This window comes from Neodiprion fabricii, chromosome 1 (assembly GCF_021155785.1).
Source record: "Neodiprion fabricii isolate iyNeoFabr1 chromosome 1, iyNeoFabr1.1, whole genome shotgun sequence".
In the NCBI taxonomy this organism is placed as follows: Eukaryota; Metazoa; Arthropoda; class Insecta; order Hymenoptera; family Diprionidae; genus Neodiprion; species Neodiprion fabricii.
The window spans coordinates 36,344,085-36,369,987 of record NC_060239.1 but is presented as its reverse complement, the minus strand read 5'-3'; the positions used below and the strand labels follow the sequence as shown (position 1 = coordinate 36,369,987).

The 25,903-nt window shown below is 39.0% G+C and overlaps 1 protein-coding gene across 9 annotated transcripts in view; it reads right to left on the bottom strand.

Moving 5' to 3' along the window:
- The window catches only part of LOC124186391 (potassium/sodium hyperpolarization-activated cyclic nucleotide-gated channel 2), a 164,884-nt gene that overhangs the window by 18,245 nt on the left and 120,736 nt on the right, over positions 1 to 25,903 (bottom strand). For 3 of the 9 annotated variants that reach the window (XM_046578061.1, XM_046578091.1, XM_046578081.1), the window contains exons 6-10: positions 14,565 to 14,728; positions 13,765 to 13,901; positions 12,568 to 12,711; positions 8,842 to 8,916; positions 374 to 481 (exon numbers count right to left, since the gene is read on the bottom strand). In XM_046578061.1, coding sequence (XP_046434017.1) covers positions 374 to 481; positions 8,842 to 8,916; positions 12,568 to 12,711; positions 13,765 to 13,901; positions 14,565 to 14,728 — 628 coding nt within the window. Of the gene's footprint in view, positions 1 to 373; positions 482 to 8,841; positions 8,917 to 12,555; positions 12,712 to 13,764; positions 13,902 to 14,564; positions 14,729 to 25,903 lie in introns of those variants that run through there. The other 6 variants (XM_046578107.1, XM_046578115.1, XM_046578123.1 and 3 more) reach the window with 4 other exon arrangements.

Genomic DNA, 25,903 nt, shown 5'->3' with positions numbered 1-25,903 from the left:
ACCTATAGCTGCAGGAATGCGACGGAGAAAAGCGAACGTTTTTTAAATATAAACCAACGAGCCAATCAGTGGGCGGCTCTCTCCTGCACTACCCTGGGAGGAGTTTTCCGTCTCGTCGTAAGCCTGTGGTTTCAAAACAGATGAAGATCTTTTATTGAGATTTGAAGAAATCGCGACTGGGATTGTTTCTTCTCATCGGCGGCGTGTGATTGTTGCGAGAATAAAGTCAATCGTTAGCATAGTTACACGAACGTGAATTCGTTAGATCTTCGAAAGTTATTCATCAATTTTGAAAGCTCGAGGTGTGACGCGAGAGAGGTCGAACCAGGGATTGAACGGGCCGAGAGCTTGCCCAATCGTTAAGGCAGGTTACCTTAAAAATAAGGTTGCTTTTGCTGAAACCGGACTTCTTTTTATTCATATTGTCAGAGCTTAGGCGCCCCCTCCGCTCAGTGCGTTTTTTTTGTAGGTTCTGCAATATCTAGAAACAAAAGAAAGCCGGAACGTAGCACGACATAGTAGGAAGACAGGTCACAGAAGGTCACAGAAATACAGGAGAAGAACAGAGCACGGCTGCTGCATTATGTATATAATGTAATTGGTTACGTTAGATAAATTTGTTAGTCCTCGAAATAGCGTAAGAGTTCAACAATTAGATATAATATAAGTTGAGATACGCATTGCAGTTTAGTAACTCGCTGTGTAAGTGACCATTACGCATATATGGATAGTTTGTAAGTTACGTTGTGTCATTAATATATGCATGGCGTTACGCAAGGTACAAAAAACAGTCCGGTGCAACATCAACGATTCACGGTATAATAATACAATGTCGTATGCACAGCTTGATTGTGAAGAAGTCAATGAAAGCTCCTGCTTTTGCCATCGCCCATCGCCACGCATTCGACCCAAAAATTTATGCCGTTCAAAGCTTTCAAAAATCCCTAGTAAGTATACTTTCAACACGTTAACGATATATGCATGTAGGTACATACGTCACGTGGGTAATAATCCACCGACCTGAACACCTTGGTAAACAAAAGTATGTTTGCTCGACTTGATTTTAGACGGACAAATTAGATAGAACGAGTAAAAATATCTATGTATATTTCTCGAACGACTCGTAGACAAATATTATCGTGCAACTTATCGTTAACTCACATTTCGAGATGTTCAAAATTCTATTTGTCAACATACTGCAACATGTTTGAATCTTTTCATTTTCAATGCCAATATAAATTTTAATTCCTTACCAGAAAACAATATATGAAAAGGCGGGGGAAAAAAAAAAATTGGCAAATTTTGACACTGTGTTCTTGTAAAACGGATTTATCGTTTGATATTGATTCACATTTCTGGACTTGATTTTTTATTAAATGAAATTTTCCCACACGTCGACGAAATGAAAAAAATTGTACGATATTGAACGAAAAAAAAAAAGAAAAAAATCGTGCCATCGTTAAACCTGCAATTCGTACAAGTTGACCATCATGAGAGGCAAGCCATTCTTACAAAGCTTATGTTAATCCGTACGGACTTGATGCTTGAATGTAGGCACATTGTTATAACAATTATATTTCTATTGCCTCGACAGCCCAAGCGCCAAAGCTATAAGCGCAAGCGCTTTTTCCGTGATTAATAGGCGACTCGCTTCAATACAGTTTCCAAAAATTGGAAAGGAATTCACCTGTGTGTGTTGCGTGTGTATGTGTATGTGTTCTCCATTTACTTTTCGTAAACATGAATAAATGAAACGAGAGAGAGAGAGAGAGAGAGAGAAACAGGGTTCAATAAATTACGTATGATATAATATACTGTGAAAAGGTTGATATTATTTTCGTATGTATTCTTACTATAAACACAACGATAATAATCGCTCCGCAAATCTTTGTGCTGGTTCAAAATTGAAAAATAAAAGTGAAAAAGACGAGTAGGTGCCTTCCAGACATTCGCGTACGTTGTAAATTGTTATCAGATCCTTTTCGCAGTATATAAAAAAAAAAATAAAAACGCGGCCCGCGGTGAAAGATAAATACATTCATGTTGAGGGATCGTTAAAGTAGTGATTGGTCGTATAATGAATGTGCGTGTGTATGAGACATTCGGCTTGCGTTTGCCACCGAAAATTACAGACAAAACTCTGATATATTATTTTATCACGGCGCGTGTAAAGGAGAAGAAAATTTAATAGAATAATAATAAAAAAAAAAAAGAAGAAGAAAATTGTTGAGATTAACGGTTGTTGAAGAGGTGTTCAAAATTCGCATGTAAGTGTATATATGCGTTATTATTTTGTGTGTTTATTAAACAGATCGAGCATTTGAAAGTGGTTGAAATGCTCAATGAAAGACTGGAAAGAGAGTAGAAGGAAAAGATAGAAACGACGAGGATTCACATGTAGAAGTAAAACAGTGTAACATCTGCCCGCCAATTATTAACCGGCTTACCGACCAAATATTATAAACTGTTATTACACACGGTTCACGCAACATTAATTAGTAACGATTAATACATAGACAATGATACTGTAAATAATTATCAAGGGTATCGTGTAATGATGATGCTATAATTTTTTCATTCACTTGTTGCACTTACTTTTCGCCGATTGAGTTCATTGAAAACACAGTCATGCAGGCCTTCAACCACTTTGAAACAAATTCGTTTCCTAAATTTTCAATTAAACAGTTAGTAGATAGCAGTAGTATAATAAATACAAGCAATTATTGTTAGTAAACGTTTTCATCGTAAAATTGCTCGTAAAGTTTCAGTCGTTGGTCAACTTGCACATAAAATTTGACCGAACTGTTAGAAATGATTATGTCTCTGTCCGAAAGTACATATAAATATATCACACATATGTACGTATGTGTTAAAATAGTGTAGCACATTTTTAGTGTGTATGTGTGTGTACACGATAATTGACGTTGAGTATAATTAGTCAATTCGAGTCTGCTTTACAGACTTTCCGTCACTATTATTTTTCAGAAATAAATCAGAAGAAGAGAACCACACCGTATAGTTTTTTTCTTTTTCGTTTGCGGTTTTTTTTCTTTTTTTTTTTTTTTTTTGTCAGGAAATACCACCTCAATTTAGACGATGAGCTCACGATCGACTTTGGATTCAAAGTAAAGCGTGAATCGATCGTGAGCCGGTGAAAATAGGATATACAATACACAGACGGATAGACATAAACCAGCCTTAAGCGCGTTAACAAGATGCGATAGAGAATCAGACAGTATGAAAGCACTTGAGGCAGGTCACACATCGATTGTATATATATATATATATATGTCAGATATTGAAGTAGAATTCATAGCAAGGATTTCCGACTATACTATGTAATATTAATACGATGAAAACCTATCGAATATAAAATGTTATCATGTATAGTACACATATCAAATCATTGTCATTGGCATATAATTGTATGCAATATGTAGTATAAAAATATAATCTGACACCGAAATTGCACATGCAATTATATAAATATTAATGTAAATTATGTATAAGGTATCACGTAGGCCGTAGCGAACTCTTCAAGATCCTTCCTAAACAACTTTCAAATGCACAACCAGTCACATGTCAAATTATTTTAAACGCTATATAAATGTATCGTAATACAAATTTCTAAACCACTAATTATCTCGAACTTCTATACAATGTGTGTATATATATATGTAATTGTAAAAACCTTCCAATAACTTCAACGACTATTCTAGGATTAAAAACAAAATGTGGAAAAAAATTAATAGAATATAAATAAAAACCGAAACGTATTTAAACGATAAACCGGACCGACGAATAGGCTCAACCGGTAATAAAAATTAAACTCGTAATCGGGTTTCGTAGCACGTGCGTTACGGCTTATACTTTTTTCACTTGTGCTATCTAGTTCAACAAATCGGCCAACAAGTATTTATACCCGAAGGAAACGAAAGAAACGAATAAAAATGCATATTCGTTAGTGATGGAAAAAATTTTAAAAAATTAAAGCAATACTTTCATCATCCGTAATTGTCTTGCAATGGGTTGTTACAATCCGGCGGGATATTCGAAACGAAGTAGAAATTTGAGATGGATTTGAATTCGTCTTTTGTCATCTTGAACAACTTGCACGCTGAAGCCTGACAATTATTTATAACACATAAACCTGTCTACATTCACAAGACTGTCCTAAATTGTATGGTAATTATTTTGTCGCACCTTTCATCGAACACGCCATTTCGACAGGCCGATAAACATTCTCTTGCAGAGGAACCAGTTTCGTGAATGAGAACAAATTTGCTCGACGTGTTACGCATTCAAATTATAACACTGGTTTCGGTATTGCCAAGGCATTTATCGTCGCGGCGTCGTTTCTATTTGATTTTCATTTCATGCCTCGCAACGGGACTCGCGATGGGCTGCTTCAAGGTATTTGACCTTTTCACATATTCACGGTATCGGAAAGACAAATATTTATTAGAACGTGGTCTTGGATACCATCTTGTCCAGACTCGATCAATCGTGGCTGCGGCGAACACGTAACGTGTCACGCCAACTTTTATTATAATGCATAAAAAGAGAATTAGAAAACTGGAACTATTCCTTGTGCCTGTTCCGCCTTGGGTATGAAAATCATTAAAATCGATTAAAAATACCACATTTCAAGCACTTTGAATGTTCTGGCTATAAAACATTTTCTCGTACGTTATTTTATTTTACGTTAATTCGCGTTCCCTACATAACTGGCGGAAAGAAAAATATTGCTGGTGATCTTTTCAAAACGAATTCTTCTCTTTCTCTAAATTACGATTTCGACGGTATTGTAAATGAGAGTAAAGAATTAATAATCTGGTTTATTATTGCTTTACTCTTACTTCCGGATACAGATTTTCTTACCGGCGACGCTCATCGAGATGATCTGTGGTAATTAATGTTGTAATTACAACTGTAAACAATCGATCGCGATGGTGGTTTAATGGAAGAGACTGTGTTAGAGTCATAAACGAAAGTTGTGTCTGGTCTTTGGCCATGTCGACAAAGCGTGCAGATCGATATCACGAAAGATATAAAAAAAAAAAAATTGAACTAGTTTTCGGACAGGTTTGCAAATTTGCAAATCTTCAAAGCGAGACGCGGTGTCCGAAAGAGATTTTCTACAACGCAGTTTCGTTTAATACCGCGAATGAATTTTGAAAAATTTAGAGTTTGCCAGAGACGTCGCGTCTACGCCAAGATTTTTACCCATGCGCGAACAAATTGGATCAATCAAGTCTCGAATTCGAGGTCTTTGGTCTAGAATTCTCTTTGAAATACTCGTCGCGTAATTCGAAGCGTTAGCGATGTTGCGATAAAGACTCCCTTGCTGCAGCTGTCAATCTCCTTCTTTATTCACACGAAGTTATCACTCCTCCACTTCTAAATTCCATCTAACAAGATATTCGCCGTCGTTGCTTTTAGCCCAGGCGGTGTTTCACCTCCGGACGATTAAAGATGAAAGGATCAACTCAAACTTTAGCACTCGGTGATCTCATTCCTCGCCTTGATCACCGATGATTTTAATCTCCGACGTCTTGCGGGTTAGTTACCGAATTTCGCACGGTTGTATTTCAAGGATTGACAAACAGCGAAATTGTTTTATCGAAATGCGTTTTTTGCCACGTTCGAGATTCAAGATATGCGTCCACGATCGGAACATCGTAAACAAACCGAAACGTGAAATTTGTTTCTCAACAATTTGCTGCTAAATTTTACGTCTGATTTCACCCCTGAAAGTACCAATGAAGGTGAAGGAAGAAAGCAAAAAAAAAGAAAAGAAAAAAAGAAAGTAATTTCAGTCGAGCCGGAAACATCGGATATTACGAAAGATAGAGCAGAAGGATTTTTCAGACCTGTTTAGACGAAGAAGATTGACTGAATTTTCGATACCCGACGTAGCTAATTTTCCATTCACTCTATGAATGCACACATATCGACAGCTGTTACAGCCGATCGGAATATAAATGAGCATATATTCAGGATCGAGCATATTAGGTGGAGAGTTGTGGAAACTAGTTATTCACCGGCACGTCACGCCTGGCAACGTAAGTGTCATTATGTGTAATCAACGAATGACAGCGAATCGAGTAATGACAACAACGATTAATTGACGTTCATATTCCGACAACATCGAATACGCGAGTGAAGAACGGCTCGTATTCAAGTTTAAAGAAAAGCAAAATAAAGTTAAAGAAGAACCGTAACGAGTAATTTCTTGGCTCATTAGCAGCTATCGAATTAATCCACACATGTGGATACGGATGTGTGTCAGATTAAACGAGCGAGTTATGTTGATGACGATTTCGCCCGGTGACAGCCTCCCGCTAAATGCCAAGTCATTTTTTATTCTACCGGAAATACGTTCGGCCTAGATAATCCCCGACGTTTATGTAAGAATCGAGGATAACTGACGGACCGATGGAAAAAAATTAATATTTACACGGGTAATGTCTGTATAAATCTTGCGTATACAAGGTTAAATTTAAACGTAGATTGAGAATAGATCGAATCCCCGGTTACTTCGGTTATCGATGTTAATGTTAACACATGTTGGACAATATCATGAGGCTTGTAAATTTGTAACCGAGAAATCGAGCTTTCGGTATAATTTTTTTAATCATATTTTTAGCGAAGTGAAACTTTAAACAGGATGTTGATCCAAACGGATACTTGGTCGTGTAATATTTGTTGATTTTTGTATCGCTTAGTATAACGCATCGAACACTATCGTAGAATACTTATTTCTTATATATTTCGTCGACATCGATATTCGTGAAGACATTCGATTATCGGTCGAATTTCCGAACATATTATAATCTATGCGTTGCATAATATACCTAAGCATAATAAAATCGTCGTGCTTTCTTATCAACTATATATAACATACGTATGTAATCATGACGGATTAGCAGCGTTAGGAAATCAAAATTTTTAGCGAGACAAAAAATTATCCTGTAAAAATAACACGTGTAATTAAGCAACAGTAACAAAATAGAAATAACCCAAAAACTCGGTACGAAGGAGCTGGGCAAAAATTCGTTCAAATTATGGAATTAGGGTAAAAAAGGTCGGTTTAAGGCAAATTCGACGAACGATCAATAATACAACTCAGGTACCTAACGGAAAGTTTAAATTATAAAAATAAACGGGTAGCAAATCAGGCAGCTAAACAACAACGAGTATAGTAACAGCAAGCAAAGACAGAACTAAAAAAACAGGGGCACACTGACACGGTCACATTGCCAAATTCCGGGCAGGGATTACACCTATGACACTTACAGGCAGCCCTACTCTTGCCAGACCAACCAACACTTGCAAATCATCCTTCGCGTCCAAATTCTTTCTCAATTTAATATCCCGTGCTTGGGGTGTTTTTTTTTTTTTTCTTTCTCTCTCTCTTTATCCCCGAAGAAAATTATTTTAGGACGAATAAAAGGATCGAAGGAAAAACACGCACGGACGGAGAGAGCGATGATAATTATGATTAAGAAACCGTGAGACGTCACGTTTCGAATTGCGATTTATTGAGACGAAATAACGACTTTTTGGACGTGAAAGATTTTGCAATAACTATATTAATCGAACACTCGTTAGACTCCTAGTTTAGATGAAGATTCCAACAAAACCTGACGAACATAACAACGGTCAAAACACATCAGTCCCAGGAAGGATTTTTTTTATAGGAAAAGGGTTGAGGATTGGATCCTCTGTCAACTCGACGGTCTATTTATTTTCGCACGATATCGGAACAAGTTGGATCGAGTTAAAGATCGCCGTGATTCGTCGCACGCGGTGATCATCAATGGTGAAAATTTAACGCAACGTGGTTTCGCGAAGTTTCTTTTCAACGATATCGAAGCATTTTCGGCCTCGCAAAAGTCCGACTTAAAGAGAAAAAGATTCATTTCGCGAGCTCGTCTCTGAGAATTCCCCCGAGTATTATCCGCGAAACGCTGTCCTGCAAACAAAAATGGATTATTAAATTTTTCAACGACCATCAAATATTATCGCATCCCACGTCAAAAGAGCCACAAGACACTGTTAAACCCGATTTACAACGCAGCAAAATTTTTTGCAAATCCTTCAGTAGTCCGTATCGGTTTAGTACAGAGTTCGTCAACACAATTTTCTGCGACTCAACAACAGAGACTTTAATTTTTTCTCAGGTCTGAGAACCCGCACCCTGCAAGGGTCAATGAGCAAGCATCAATTACACCCTTCTTCGATTGAAATTCGAATAACGTGAGATCGAACACCGAGTTCGGTTGCTTGCAGCGTGCATTTGAAACAGAACAGTGCTCGACGATCAAGAGTATTCGATTAGATCAAGATCGATCATCGCGACCGTTGACGTATTTGAAAACGATTTTCAGTCTACGTTCAAAAAGGACATGGTGGCACAGGATTGAAAAGACCGGAAGGATGTTGCGTGGGGGAAAAGTCTCGATGAAGCAAAACTCTCTAATACACTATATTGGTGTACACGTCGTATGGTAGTATTGGCAGTAGCAGTAGTAGTAACGTGAATTGGGAACGGGTAAGTGATAAGTGACTGCTAGAAAAATCACACTCTGTACATAAACGTGTGTAATTATCTATTACATACATATATATAATAATATACGTGTATATATTATTATATACAATATATAACGTATAACATTCCCGCGTGTATGCATATACAGTGATGATTTTTTTTTTTTTTTTTTTGGTGTCGTTGGATTGGACTGGTCAGTTTTTTTTTTTTTTGTTTTTTGTTATCAAGATTCTTTTCAACTCCGTGGGAGTGTTTTTTGGTTTTTGGGTACTTGACAGGCACACCTTGCTGGTTCGGTCTGGTTGCGGCGGAGTCGCCCGACGCTCGTAGTGCCTCTCCGGCTGTTGGTAAAGTGGTATCTGTTCCGTGTTTTCGAAACCCCACGAACGGTTCGGATCGTGTTCCACGTATGTTCATCCAGGTGGAGGTGAGAGGGTATCCGCAATGTTTGGAAGACGTGTAAATAGGTTGTTATTTTATCATTAGACGACTCCTCGACTTTCAATGCCTAACTCTCCCTTCTTTCGCATACTCATGCATACACCTATACGTGTTGTATCAACACGTCGATAATGTCGATACATCGATACGTCAATATACGTATTTGCGTACAAACATTATTTCCTCATTCGGCTACGTAAATTATATTATTTTAACATCGCCGCGAGTATCACCTGTAAGACTGTTTATGAGAAAGAATTGACACCTTCTCATCCAAAGCCTTCGTCGGTAAATTATTCACGGAACGGAAATGAGGAGAAAAAAAAAACCATCAAAACAGAGTTTCGTCTTTTTCGTTTTTGATCAAACGTTTTCGTGCAATCGGCAATTTGTTGTCGATTCTTTTGAACTAGGATTCGACTGTGAGCTGATACTTTGCTTGAGAATGTGTCGTTTGCTTTTTTCGGGGCTTGGGGGGAGGGCGGGGGAAAGCTTATCGTGTTCTTTGACCGAGTAACGATGTATGAAATACAGGTATGAAAATGTTCAAGTTTGCGAACATCGACTAGATCGAAGAGAGATGAAAAAATGGAGAGGGAAAAAAAATAAAAAAAATAAAAATACAACAAAATTTTAATAACCAAAAAAAGATGTATTTACATACAATTGGTTCGTTGGTCTGTACTTTAAATATATCGCGATACAGTAAGCGAGAGATACAAAGAGAGAGATAGAAATAGAGTGAAAAAGAGTAAAAGACAGAGATATGAAGGGATGCTAACGAATTCAAAAAGAAAACTCATCAACATAGTCTATCAAGCTTAACATCGTTGTTTGTAGATTACTATAATTATAATTACAGGTAACGTGAAACGCCTCGATGTTCTCATTAAATTTCGACGAGAGTACGAATAGAACTATTTTGTTGAATCTACAATTTGCGTATCATAAGGCAATGATTGAATAAATTGCATAATGGCCAAAAAAGTGACAGGCGCGGTTTATTTATCTCTGCAGCAATCTGACCGGTTTTGCGACAGCTATGCGATGTAACATAATTGAAAAAATTGTAACTTATTCTGTTATTCTATCCCAACCGCGCTCGTGTAATAAATTATTACGACTTTTATCACCGTTCGAGGCGATAGGAATTAATTTTATTGGAAAAACTGTAAATACAAACGAAGAAACAGAGAGTCGCGATTATAATGCACAAGGCGAAAAATCTTCGAAGGCTCTGTTGTCATTTTTCAAATGTGAAATTAATTACGGATTACGACTTGCGATAAAATGACGTCAATCATTGTTCCCCAATTTCTCCCCACATGTGGGTGCTTCTTATTTTCTAGTCATTATTCACCGAGTATTTACTCTATAGAAACGCAAGTCGAAAAAATAAAAAAACTAAAAGAATCGCGGCTCGATTTTCCCAATTCGTCACCAACAACCGATCGGTTAGATCATACGTGAAAAACCGCTGCAAACTTGATGGTAAGAAATGAATTTCCTCGCACGTTTTCATCGTCAATTGCGTATATATTTATTGCTGCAACAATATCGCCGCGTATAATATCCTGGAGAAACGACGAGCGTTACGTGAATTGGTCGATTACGGTTCGCCTGCGTCGTTCAACAATACTTCAACAATTGGCGAAGAAAACTGTTCAAGACAGCCAGACAGCGAGCTAGCCAAAGGCTTTATTTCAAAGAGAACTGAAAGCCTCTGTCAGGCTGCCATCCGCAGCCCTTTTTCTCCATTGCGGAAATACGAACATATTTCTCAGGATGCACGAGCGGCTGGCATCTATCTGTATTACAAATCTAAGGACGGATCGCAGAGGTGTGTTCAACACGATACCGTTCTGCCTACAAGTGTTTGTACACACAAGTAACGGAAATCGATACTTTTGCAGTTATTTCCGTTGCACGAAACTTTCCGATCGGACGTAACGTACGAGAAACCGGATTCCGATCATCATTATTACTATACCCATTGCGCTCGTTTGAAAAGAACATATTACTCATTTCTAGAAAGGATTCTTACATATGTCTGAAAAGAAGAAGGATAAATTTAAAAATAAAATAAATAAAATAAAAATTCGAACGGATTGTCGAAAGTTAGACGTAACAGTTTTTGGTGAAATTTAGTTAACGATCGGTTATTTTAGGTCGGGACGAATCGAGAAATAAGTAGGTTTAACTTGGAAAGAGATATTTGAGGGATGAGAGACTCTGGAATATAGGTAAATAATAATGTTTCATCCGTGCGTATTTTTGGCCTGAAACAGCGTCTCGGTTGGTTGAATATAATAAAAAATAAAAAAAAAAAATTGGGGTAGGTGCGTGATACGACGCTGTTTTGATTAAACTTTGAATTATGTATTTCGACCTCTCGTCGCGTTCCTCGGCGTGTTTGGAGAGAAGAGGTTCGCGAAAAGAGTTGTAAAGGGAGAGGTGAAAATAAAAAAAAAATTAAAAAATAAAAAATGAACAGGAAAGTGGAAGGAAAGAAACGTTTTATCGCTAAAGTGAAGAGGAGAAAGAACATAGAAAGAGAGAAGAATACGACGGAAAAAAACAGAATCTACGATTTTTTACCTACGATATTGATTAATTGCCTGTTCAAATATATAATTATACGCCGACTAATCAAATCGTTATGCATTGATTCGGATGTGTGCGTAAAATTGTTGTACCTGGCGAAAATAAAACACATTTATGCAAAACGTCGATTTACGATAAATTGTGAAAATCTACGGATAATACGTAAATAACAATATATTGGTGAAATTTAATTATGGTAGTGTAATTAAACAGCGCTTCTGAAAATATTTAATTCAAAATGCTTTTAACGGACGTTTGTATGATTGTATCGCAATGTTGCCGGAAAAGAAAATTCAGTTTTCGGTCTGTGGCAAATATAATCTGGTGAAAATAAGCTTAGTTTATGTTACCAAATCCTTGTGGTATAATATAACCGTGAAGGAAAGTCCATATAGTAAGATTTAGCCACGAATTGTTAAGGTAAACAACAAAGGAACATCAAAATGTTGAAGGATAGAAACAAGATACCGAGTTTATTGCTATAAAAAGAAAAAAAAAAAAAAACAAACATGAACGACAATTAATATTCAACGTTCGCACGACGTAGCTTTAGATATTTCGTTATAAGTAATCGATTGAAACAAATAGGTACGTATTCCATGATCGATGATATGGACGCAAAACTTGTGCTGTATAATTTATAGGAAACGTGATTATTGGCATACCTAATTATATATATATACGGTTTGTATTTGTTGAGTACCGCGGACTTCGGTAGCAATTTTGCAGTAGTAAAAAAAAAAATTGCTTCATTGCGCAAATGCAATCGCTTGCTAGTCAATTTTCATACATTATACGCTAAATTTGCTGGTAAACTTAACTTAACTTACACAGGATTGTATATTTATATGTATATTTATATGTATGGTATAGATATAGTACGATCGTAAATATATGTATATTATATAAATGTATATTAAAAACGAGAGGGTTGATACGAATGAGAAAAATGTCTAGGTACTCACATAAACCTCCTCCCATTGCGAAACGTAACGAACGAGCCTCGAGAGACGAAGTAACCTGACCAACGACAAAAGTTTGGCCAGCCTTAGAATCCTAAGGGCACGTCCAGCGTTCAGGAATTGCAACGACTCGCTGAAGTCCTGAAACTTGTGCGAAGGAGTTATACAAAAACAACATCGAGGCAAAAGGAAATTTCGACGTGACGAAGTAGCGTCGACAAGTTTTTGGCAAATTGATAGTTTCCGGAAAAGTTTTCAAAGTCACGCGCGAAATCGGAGGCTGTATTATAAAATCAACATGGCCGCCGTTAACCGCACACACCTGCGATTTTCTTTCTTTCGTACGATTCTTTTCGAAATTTTTTCATCAACGAGCGATATTTCAGACCGAACAATCGAATGGCAAGAATCATTTAGTCGTTATTTGACGTTAGAAAAAAGCTCAATAACCGATACAGCAAGTGAAATATATATGTGTATAAATGATCGCGGCTTGTTTTACAATGTAAAATCCCTTGTCACAACATTTATGCATGTCGATATTATATCCGCATCGGGACACCACGAAAGGCTCAGCCTATGCATAGCCAATGCTTGAAGCTTGAACAGGTGGAGTTAGTTTGCTTCGGAGATTAGGTTGGGTTGGGTCAGGAATCGAGCGAGAGGATCGTAGCAAAATTAAGGACTAACGGGTCGTACCGCCCGAACAGGAAGTTGAGAAACGAGAGAAGACGGATTAAAAAATTCGCGATGAGTAGCGGAAAGAATCCTGAGAAAAGTTCCAACAATAACTAAAACAATATCGTCTCAATACCGAAGGCTCGTTTCTTGGATATTACAGAGAACCCAAAATTTGCAACCGACGACGTCGTGCGGGATTAAAAATGTTCCTCCTTGTAAAAATTTAAGCATTTTCAAACGAGTTTAGAAATAATATGCCGCTGTTGAAGTGAAATCAACGTACAATTATTTTTATACGTAGTTGAAGATTCACGAGTTTCATGAGTATAAGGAAATATCGCAAAGTCGAGAGCTGTGGTAGAATGTTTTTCAAGCGAATCGAGGCCCCGTTATTTGACGTCAAAGGCATGATGAAATGGGGAAAATAACAAACATGCTTATCCAGGTATTGTTGAGGAAATATCTCCTCGAGCTTTCTCACAGGATCGCAGGTGAGTATAAGGTGAATTGTTTACTCACTTGATTGAATATGAGAAAAATATAGTCGAGAGGTATGGATGAGATGAGGTCCAGGAAGAACCACGTCCTGAGGTAGTGCTTAGCGATGAGCTTCGGGTCCAGGATCACTTGTTCGGCGTTGTCCTGCTGCATGATACCTGAAACGATGCAAAATATAACGTGTTTGATTTCGTAATTCTTTCTCTGTCGAGAAAGCAAAAGTATAAAAAGTGAAAGGCATCTACCGAAGTAGAAAATTATAGGTAAGAAAATCAGCGAGCGGCTATAATTTTCTCTAGTGTAAAAAAACTTGACTCTGAATATCTCCGGTGGTAAAAACAGCTTCGGAAAATATCGCTGCAGCGAGCAGATTTATGCTCAGCTGTGATTTTTTCAGATCAGGCATGGCTGCGGGGGAACGGCAAAGCAAATGTTATTTTTATACAGCGGGAACATTAATATCCAATTAATTGCTGGAGCAGAAAGATAAATCCGAATAATATTATGCCGTTCAAGTGCAGATTCCTCCCACAGGAGAAAAAAATTTGGCCAATTTTCAAACCACTTTTTCTTTTTCCTTCGCCCGACGTTCTTTCCCCGACTTCTCAAGCTCTTTTTACAACTGGAGAAAAGAAATAACAAGCGTGCAATTTGTGGCCAATTTTTTTTCTCCCACCGTCGCTGTTGAGAAAAGAATTCAACCGATGAAGGAGAGAGGCGGAAGAAAGAAAGAGATCGAGTGGCCGGATTTAAGGAGTCGAATTTCCTTGACAGGAAAATTTTTGCACCGCCGTTAACCTGAAATTTAATGTAAAACTCACCCGTCCGGAAGTTGACGACAATATCTACGAGAAATATCGTGTCTGAAAGGCAGTTGAAGGCTATCCACCTGGTGCTCAGATCATCGTTGAAAAAACTAATGGCAACCGGTAGAATGATCAAGTTTGCGACGAGCAACAGAAGCATACAAAGATCCCAGTAAAATCTGAAATCAGAAAACGTAATTTAAATTAACGGGCGATTAATACGGCTAATTTTTGTTGAAGAAGGTTAACTTATACGTGTCCATATACAATCAGAATTAAGTTTGGCCCGAATTTTTAGTACAACGCGACGAATATCTGTCAGGCACGTTCACATTCGGGCAAAAATTTTACCGGTGGAATATTTCTTTTCCCCACTAGTGCGGTGCGGTCAGATTTCGCAGAATTGCATCGTGTAACGACGGATTTGCGAAGGTAAATTATCGCGGGGAAAAACACAGATTAGTTACCGTGCCTCTGCGTAATTCGAAACAACATCGAGTATCGTTTCTATTTTTTATCATCTCGATTTCCTTTTCCATCTTTTCAAAACTGTAATATTATTCGTGCGCAGGGAAAGAAAATTGATTTTCTAGTAGAAAATTAGTAATTTTATGATATCGCAGGCATAAAATTTTCAAGTGAGTCAATTGAAAGTTAAAACCGTAACAACAGAGACGCACCGGATGTAGTAAAGTTTAATTATGAAGAGCAGAAATTTTATTTTTGAAATAATAGTCTCGATGAATTCCGATTGATCTAAGGATCGATACCTGACTCGATGGTGTCTTTGCTTTGAGCTTGAATTTCTTTTCGTTTTACTGCAGGATTACTGCAGTACGCCCGACGTTATTGAGTGGAGGGTGATGCGTTTCGTAATTTAAAAAATGTAAGCCATGGTGGATATTCGTACGGCGACGCTAAATCCTGGATCCATACAGGCATGATCTACGGCTAGCGAATGCGGGAGTTTACTTTTATTGACTGCCTGCAGAGAAAAGGGCGAAGCGCGCGGTAGGATATTAAAGAGAAATTATTGCTCTATGGATTTTAGTATCCTCAACCTACAACCTTTTCCATATCCCTAGGGTATGCAGGCGGGGTAATTCCCGCGCTGCGGACGTTCAATTTTAAAGTACGACAGCGTGTGTGAAAAGAGCTAAACACACGGAAAGAAAGAGAGAGAGAGAGAGAGAGAGAGAACAATAATAACGGCGTAAATGCGGGGAAAAAACGGTGTAGACAAAACGGTGACGTTTGCACATTTGCACTTTGGTACCGCCGCTCGCGTCATCCTTTTGACTATTCTAAGAACATCTGTGACTACCTTACATTTTGTTTTTACCTCTCGACTTCGATTCGTCACGCGTATCGCTGCAGCCAATCGTTGAATTGAATATGCGTTTAAACGTGTCGAGATGTGCGGCGTTTCGTTAAGACGTCTGTCACGTCTGAGGACCGCGACTGAAGAGAGATACGATTTTAAAAACGACGGATGAGAATAAAGAACCGTAATCAGGTTGAAAAATAATAGAATAGAATAGTGCAATTGTTATTACACCGGAATTGCGAATGAAATAAAGTAAAAAGAATGAACTCAAATTTCGGAGGAGCGAAATTTCTTCAAAAGCAAAGAAAAGAGAAAATCGTTTTCGGCTGAGAATTTGGCCGACCAATAATCGAGTATACGAATTAATATTGAAGGGTTGAACGATCAGTCATTAATACTCTGCGGCTTGAAAGCGGTTTAATTTATTCTAGGTGTCTGTTCCGAATTGATTCTCGTGATCTGAGCTCTTGTTATACGTATATCGTGCAGCCTGCGAATAGGCCTATAAACGAGTAAATTTTACGGTATAATATACGAGCTGTAGTTTTGATTCGTATAATCCATACCGTTACCCATTAATAGTCGATAACCTGAGATACGCGGGTATACGTATACAATGTACGTACAGCGTGTAGAGAAAAAAGTAATGAGAAGTAAGAGAAAAACAAAAATGGGAAACGAAAATAAATGAAAGTAAAAATCGCGAAATTTTTCCGCTCGTTCGACGGGTCAAGGGACCATGTGACGTCATCATCTTGACCAGCGGTCAGCGTCCGTTCGTTTAATGGATCCGAATTGGAGCGTAAGGCTATAAAATTCTTTAATCTCATGTAAGCGAGCGTTATAAAGAACGAACGGCGATATGCCGATGCCTGGTTGAGAAAAGGCAATGAGATGATTAAAAAAAATTAAGAGAGAACCGATCTCACCGAAGGATCGCTTCTTCGCCATTAAACTGTGAAATTACCCGACAAGGTCAGCCCAATTTTAGCCCCGAGACGTGCGCGGATTTTTTTTTTCTAATATCGAATCGCGAATCACGAATTCAGATTTTGACGGTACGAAAAATGCGTTGGATCGGTTAATTTCGTAGATGACGATCGGATCGATGTAGTTTGAAATTTGATGTCTGTAACAGGTTTTTCTTCCAAGTTGATTTGTGCAGCGAGTGAAAAGTATACGATGATAATTATCCTTGACCTGCATTAATTTAAGATCGAGAGAGGAGATTATCACTTGACGGCATCCCGATCGCAATGGCAAAAAGTAATAGCACGCTTTTGGCGGGTAATATGCATCGTATTTCTTTTTCTTCTTCTTGTGTGCGTGCGTAATCCGACAGAGAGTTGCGTTTTTCCCCTTTTCGAAATCTCAGCTTGTTCAAAGCAATAATCTCGCAGATACGCCGTTAATATATAAATACTCTCAGGTTCTCGGTATAAATCTCACCGCAAAACCGCAAGCCGGTCTTCGCATCTTTGCAAGCGTAAAAAAAACCGCAAGAGGTTTATTCGTAAATAAAGCCAAAAACTTTTGACGAAACGGGGAAAAAACTCGGAGCCTTGTTGCGATTTTGCGGTTGCTCTTTTACCACTGATTCGCGAATCGTTAACCGGGTTGCCAACGTTACGAAAGCGGTCAGGTTATATACCTAGTCGAGCTTTCGCCTGGTGTGGAAAAGCTCGACACAGATACGCACACAGAGGAATTCCACAGCATCGCCGGGTGGGTTGAACACACAGGATTTGAATTTTGAACAGCGTAGAGCTGAAGCAATTCGTTTCTAAACTGCCAACCGATCCCCCGTATCTGGGCCATTCCAAGGCACAGCCTTGAGTGTAGGAAGTAAGGAAATTTTCCGGAACACGCGACAGTGGCACAAGGCATAACAGCAGAATTATTACCGTAAACATCAGTTATCGTCGATTTATACCGGGACAATCTCTTGAAACTTGAAGATCGAACCGCGCATGCGCCAAATAATTCGATCTCATTGGTCGGCGAAATCTTCCCGCAGCGGTAATATTTTTTTTCTGCGACGCAGGCGAGCCAACGTACGAAAAATCAGTGCGTTTGAATTTTCAAAGAGCGTAAGCGACTTTACGAACCAATAACAAGTGCTTCTCAAACCTTTCCGAGTCACTGCCTCAATTACTTGAGATTCTAACCTCGAAAATTCGTATCAACTACATCGCCGGCAGAAACAGTTTGACGGCTGAAAACTCGGGATGGCCAGCCTGCGCGAAGAGCCGATAAAACTCGCGCATGCGCGGTTCGTTTTCAAACATTCGAGAGATTGTCCCGGTATGAATTTTCCGCAGATTTACTGGTATCTCGGTTCTGATAAGTAGTATGCATCCAACGAGCAAAAACGTAAGCGATCCAGCGAGTCGAGACGATTGTGTAAAAAAAAAAAACTTCCTCGAACCGGGAACGAATGGTTTCGCGAGGCGGGAAAATGGGCTATACGTTATTATAGGCACGTATAGGTGCGGCAGCGAATGTCACGTCTTCTTGGCAGCCCAATGAGAATCCCGCCGGGCGAGGTTCGCGAACTTTGTATTATTGGCCCATGTGCAGAGTGCGTAGACCCCGACTCGAGCGAACGATCATCATTGCCTTAACATTCGATTAGGAACATACGTCGTGATTGTCAACGTCTAACGAGAAGATACGGGCGCACTTATTAACACCGACTGTGACTAAACAACTTGATTACCGAGGGCGAGTCGCAGCTGCCTGATCACTTGTATGTAATATGCGGTACACACGTTTATAGATCGAGGGATGGATGGATGGATGGATTGCACCACTCGCATAATGCAACTCGCTGATGTTCCTAACATCCATCCATATCTCCGTGCACTTGTTGTCTGTAAAGCAATGGAAATGATTTCATCAATTCCAAGCCTCGGTTATTTCGTTTTGTAAAGAGTTGCGTGTAACCGTGATCAATTGGTGATGCAGGTCGTTGGATTGGACTGAATTGTTCCTGCAAAACAAGAACGAGCGTAAAGGTTTCAAAGAAAGCAATTGCATCCCGATCGAATTACACCTCTACTTTTACAATTTGACATTAGTCAACTTGGGTACCTAGGTGTACCGGCAATCGCGATAAGCTACACCAAAAAGACCTTCACTCGTCCTAGTTACCAGAAAATTACGGTAAAACCAACGTCAAATTATCACAGTATTCTGCACAGGATGATATAGTATATACCGACTGTATAAAAAAAGAACAAGTTTCATTTGGTAGAATCATATTCTCTGGTCAAGGTGAAAAGTGAAAACAGTCAAGAACGGCGTTACAGCATCCTAAAAACAATTTGTCCACTTCTTCTCTAGTCTTTCCAAATTACGTCAAGTGCGAAGAGTCACCCCGTTCAGTTTAGGTGAAATCCACCTTTGACCTTTTAAATGAGGTGGAGGTGTTCTAAAATTATTCGGTTTCGTATCGAACCGCGACGCTCGGACGACATTCTTTGTTCCTTATTCCAATTTCTTTTCGGTTTGACACTGATTTCAGACACTTTGATCCCCCTTCACCGACCTCGATATAATATTCCACGTTTTTCTGGAACTTCCAAAGCGGCTTTCCTCACCGCCGTGGGTTTCTCCTAACCACCGACTGATTTTTCTCCAAGAACAGTATAAGATTATGGAAAGAGGATATAATTGATGCGTATATTTATTTATCTGGCACAGTCTGTGCCGAGATCTCGTTCCGCCTTAAACCGTTGCAGCGTTATCAACTTGATGTAGAAATTATTCAGACGAGGATGATATACATATATATATATATATATATATATATGTATATTTTAATACACCTTAGCGGTTATCCAGGCACCACTTGCATATGTATCAGTCTTGCCCAGGAGGCGAAGAGCGAGTTGAGAGTAGAAAGAGTTTGGCTGATATTTTTCTTTTCCTCGCTCAATCCACTCGAGGCAACCCCGTCTCGTCCTTTCCATTTAAAAACTCTCAAGGGGGGAGAGAATAAGACGGGGGGAGAAGAATTTCTTCACCATATTTCTCAGGTCTGAGGGTAGATACTCGAATTCAACAAACCGCCAAGGCGCAGACCGTCAAGAACAAATTAAGTACAGCGTATATGTAATAAAAGCAAGCACAATTTAATAAAAAAAAAGAAAAAAAAAAACAAAGTCTTGCTCTTTATCCAATTTTCTCTGCGTGAATTCTCGTGATTCGCGTTTACCAGCCAGACGCCATTTTGGAAGACGAGACCACACTGACAGCGGATTTCTGTTTTCTCCATCTCTCTGTACTCTCCGACTCCAATGACGCGTCTCTCTGACGTAATATGCTCGATGTACTAAATCCTCGAGAAGGAGGAGGAGGAGGAGGTGGATGAGGTCGCGGTTCGCGAGGGTTAAATTACTTCGTATCTCGGACGAAACAGTGGAGAGGTCAAGATTATTCTCTGCCGACTGGAGACTGTGAAAATACTACAAACAATTCTGCCTTCATCCAGACACTACGCGTCTGGATACGTGCTCTTACGTACTGTACAAAGATATTCTTTTCTGTTTGTCGTTAATCTTATCTCACTGTATTTATCATCTTGTTGGTGTGTAAAGGGTACACCATAAACCAACGTTATCATTGCCGTTATTATTATTAAAGATTCATACGAAAGGTATAAGAGATTAATTTTTCATCGAAGATCACCTGTTTTTTCTTCTCTCACGACAAGGATAAGAACACTTGAATGTACCGATCGGATAGTTAACTTAATCCCTGTCTCTCAATCAATGCTGTATTCTTAATACGAGAGAGCAATTAAATCGACCGACAATGAAACTGCTTGGAGAAAAATTTCATTTTCCACCAAGGACAAGGTCGGCAAGTGCTGGTAATTTTGTTATACCAACAAACGAATCTGCACTTCGTATAAGAAGCAGGCGCCAAACGTAGAGCGAGGCGAGGGTTGAAACTAAAAGGAAAGTTGAGGTCTTGTAGAGAAGCGTAAATCACTGCTCCGGGGAATTGAGATTAATGCTGGCAGGTGTAGCTGCGAACCCGAAGAGAACAAAGTGTCGGGAATTAGGCTGAAAAATTTCATGTATAAAAGCGTAAAGGAATACCTTCATTGTTATTATTACTATTATTGCTGTTGTTATTATTATTGTTACGCAAACGGTTGACGGCTAAACGATTTTATTCGAGTTTGCGTAGTTTTTTCACATTTGTTGTACAAAGCTGAGCACGAAATTGCGTTCTCAGCGAGAAAATCGACGAACAATGATTACAGTGAACTCTTATTCCACAAGCTGATCATACGTTGAAACGTTATCGTTGAGATTGTGATGATTTTGAAATAAGCAACTGTCGACCGTAAAGTCGTTTTTCTTGAAATTTAGACAGCTTTGTAGTCCGAAAATGATTCGATGCGAAAATATGCGGACAACCGAGATCAATTGGAGTCTGTATTTTGATAGCTCGCAAAGAAGTCGCGTCGTCGTTATTCAATGGCGACATACCGTCTACGAGACGATCGTAAAAACTTCCAAAGTCCGAATTGAAATCGCGAGAAACGATCGATAATATACTGTAAGGAAAATGCAAATCATTCCAGCCCCGTAATGGAAAAGACACGATCCCAGTAGTGTGTAAGTTCAACAATTCCGTATCCTCTATAGAATGACGTCCGTCAAAACCAGCCCCGTTGAAACGGAGAGGAAATCAACCCGATCGTGAGGGATGTTCTCCTGCCTTTGAGGTTAATCTAAAATACAATGTGAAAACGGGCGTAGCAATAAATCGCGTGATTTATGGACAGCGATTCCTGGGTATTTCTCGTCCGGTGTAACAGGTAGGTATAAATAATACCGCAAAGACAATTGATCGGGCACCATTACGAGTGAGTCGTGTGTATTCCATTATATTATTGGGGGAAGTACACGATACCTGCACCGTTGGGAAGGCCGACGAGACAGCGATTCATGATCTGCGGGGGAAAACCGTGGATTTAAACGAGGATCGGTTGAGGATCCCGAGGGAATATTCGGCTCGCTTTGTTCTCTCAGCCGCTTAACGAACCCCTTATCAAGTTGGAATAAGACAGAGAAAGGTACTTTCGCAATGCTCGTTACCAGGTGTCTGAAAATTTTTGGTATTGTTTCCGCTGGTGTCGTCTGAACAGAGATAGTTCAAGACTTTGGTACCCGTGACCAGAATTGGTAACGAAAAAAAAAAAAGAAAGAAAGAAAGAAGCTTCAACGACGAGTGCGAGAAGTGATAGAGAAACGATACTTTTTAGAAAGGATAAGGACGGCTACGCGTCGAGTTGCTGACTCGCTGCTTGACCTGACACACAATTTTTCAACATCTGTTTCAGGGAACGTGCGAGAGCATATGACTTTGGAAGTCAATAACCAGTCCACGCACGAGTAGAACGTAGAGTACGAGCGAAGAGGAACTGCAAGTCGATGCAGGGACAATGCCGTGGGGTTGTCGGAGCCATTGTCTGCCAGAGGATGCTGACATAATCATACATGGAGGTTAATTCCACCGCACACAGTGTCGCGGATTAAAGTCGATACATGCTGTAGGCATGCGCTGAGAGACATTTTTAGTTCCGCTTACCGCTCAGTCTTTAGCTATTTTCATATTTTATATATATTTATATTATTTATATATATATATATTTAAAGGTGTCTCGTTAACTGCAACTTTGAGTAACGAATACGATCGTTTCTATGACATCGCAGAGCGAATCGTGTGCTTTCACCTGAAAAAACATCAAACCTACAGCATCTCTCGGCACGTGCGTATATTTTCTTCGACAATATCCTCCGTATAATATGATATTTCAATTACACAAATATTTAAGTAATGAAAATTCATTAGCCACTCGCGGAGATTCGCGATATTAAATAGTCGCGACGAATTTATTGGTACATTAATTCAATAATACGAGATAAAATCCCGGACGCCAATTAATAGAAACATATTTATTACCTATCTCGTAACTTGTAAATAATAGTTTAATAAATTTAATTCACGTCAACGTAGGCAATTCCAAGTCACGCGCAGTTTCCCAAGAGTGTCGTTCTTCGTTAGCTTGCCGATCAAAGATTATCCCGTTCAAAACTGGTCGAACGGCTACGAGATGCGTGATTCAATTGAAAGGTGCGTCTCTTTTTGCACGTGTAGCTATTTTAATTCCAATAAAATTTTAGAAAACGGTTTTCAGACGAGACGACCGTTCAATAAAATACTTTCTCACTTTTTTTTCTTTGCTTTCCACCAAGACGATCGTTTTTCCTGCTTCCCGTTAATTATTCGAAAAATTCGTTAAGGCCGAGGTAATTTTCACGCGGCTGTAACGTGGCGTGCACGAGGGCCGTTTTAAAGCCCACGTTGTTTGAATTAATCTACGAGCCATGCAGAGCGCTGCTTTGCTGCACAATGCGGATCCTCTCGTTGCGTTCCAGTAGCGCAGCTCTCGCTTCGTTATTGCGAGTTCTACGTACTTTTTGCCATCATCATCGCTGCTTCTCTTCTTGTTGTTATTACCGTATTTTTACCTTACTTTTTCTCTCTCTCTCTCTCTCTTTCTCTCGTCTTCCTAGGGGCAATTAAACGCGCCTACGGCGTCGTACGAGGAAGATGAATCCTCGTTGAAGCGCGCGCGAGATTAAAAGATCATTTAATTAATTAAGTATTTCATCTTTGGCTGCACTCTCCGACCGTCTGTTGCAATCTTCGCATTCGTGGATCTATTCACTCCTACGCGTAGCTGAGATCGTGACGTCGTTAACGGCGATATTCACTTTGCACTGAAGTAATGTTTTTCTGCTCTTTTATTCGAAAAAAGAACATTCGCTTCCAATATAACGATCCTTTATCGAATAACTTACTCATCGTGAGAGAGAAAATTTTATTTCATTCGATTGAAATTCGTTACACAACTCAACAAGTTTTTACATCGAACGTAAGTAAATTTTTTCAGTTGGTTCGTATTGAAATAGACTTTTCTTTCCGGATTTCGAAGAGATATTTTCATTTTATTTTACTTTCTCGCCGTCGTTGGATCATTTTTCAAACAGTCTCCATTTTCGTTGTCAAGTTTCGTTAATTATTGCGTGTGTTTGAAATATGTTTGAAATATGTTTGAACAAAGCTAAGATTAAGGATTTATTTTTATCGAAAATAATGCATCGGATGCAACTTTGGCCAAAGTTTAGAGTTCGAAACGTGATATTAAGACGGCATGATCGAGAATTGAAAATGCATTTTCTAACTTTGCGATGCGCGGATTCGGAGAAAAGTTTCAGTGGATATATCGACAGCTTTTTATTTTTCGTCACTTCTACTTCCGAGATGTATATATATGTATATATATATATGCATGTGAGTGAACACCACAGCTGTTGAGGATAAAGAAAACTGAAATGCTCGGGCGTTCGATACTTTAGAAAATCCCCGTCTCATCGCGGAGCGAAAAATTTCCCTCCAATCCGTTTACGCGCAACTATTAAAATATCGTAAATATTTTGCTGGCGGAAACAAACTTGTTTATCGAATACATTAAAGACCGAATGAATAAAAATTAAAAAAGTAATATCTACATAGCGATCCAAGATGAAATGACAATCTAAAGAGTCGTTCGCGAGGTTATAACAATCGGCAGCTACAACGGATCGCGACGTTTTATTTCCCCTCCGATATTTATTGCTAATAGATATAATAACCGTACATAAAATTATCCGAACTTCAGATTACTCGTTCACAATGCTTCCAGTCACGGTTTGTTCATTTTTTTGAATCCAAAATTCCCCGACACATTCAACGCGTTAATGTTAACACCTTCAATATTATCTAGTATCTATCTTACTGGCTGACTATCAATTTATAAACACCAGCCAGCGAAGCGACGAAACAAAATTTTAAGTGCAATTTTTTTTTCCCTCTCTCTCAACATCGATAGTACTTTGTACAAGAACGAGTTCATTTCTTCGACAGACACGAAATCCCCGACTTTTCCCTTTCTAATTTTCTTCTCTCGCACAGCGTGATATTCTGCGACGAAATTCGCGCTAATTCGCACTCCGCGAGCCATCGTCGGTGTATGACTTACGATTAGCGAGAATGACCATGGCCCAAAACCGTATTCTATATTCGCGCAATGAGTCTGACAACAAGCAGGCGCTGTTCTCGATTTTCCCTCAAAGAGCAAGCGCACGCGTGTTTGCCAGCGGTCAATTACACGCGACAGAAACGTCATCCGTGTAAATAATTTCAATTCACGCAATCTGATTCCAATTTCTAAAACTCCTCCGGAAGATTACCGGTCGATTTCGATTCCGGCTTGAGTTTGCTCAGTTTAATTTCTCCGTTCGCACATCGACAACTGGATCAATTTTTAAATAACCAATTATCCAAATACGCAGGCGTGTTTCGCTACGGTGCATAATCGACTAACTCCACCTGTCAGCTGAACTTCTCGATTCTTTGCCGGATGGAAATTTCACACGTGCAACACTGTTTCGTATCGAATGAAAATACATTCGATGCAGATGCGTGCGTGCATATAGGAACGAAAGAAAAACATTGAAAACGTAGTTGCTAACGTAGCCGTAATACACGCGCTCGGTTATGTAATAATCGATTGTATCATCGAGGCAGCAAGGTCGCGGGCTATAAAGTTATGCCGGTAAACCACATCCGTCTATACATTTATATACAACACATATACGCGTACGTATGCATATAAACGGGCATGTGTTACACATCATCTGTATATTTTTCCATTTATAAATGGGATGTGGATCGTCGGAGTTTTATGGTAATAACAAGAATTTGCAAACCGTGGATGATGATCTACCGGTTTTCAACGAGTAGAGAGGGGAAAAAAAAAAATGGTAAGTTATTTCTTTGCCACTTTATCATGTCTAGTTATTCGATTAATTAGTGGTTATAAAATGAGTAATTAATCGATCGCAAAAATAAATTGTTTGATTTGGTGTATAATTCATCGTTTATTGCATACATATATATA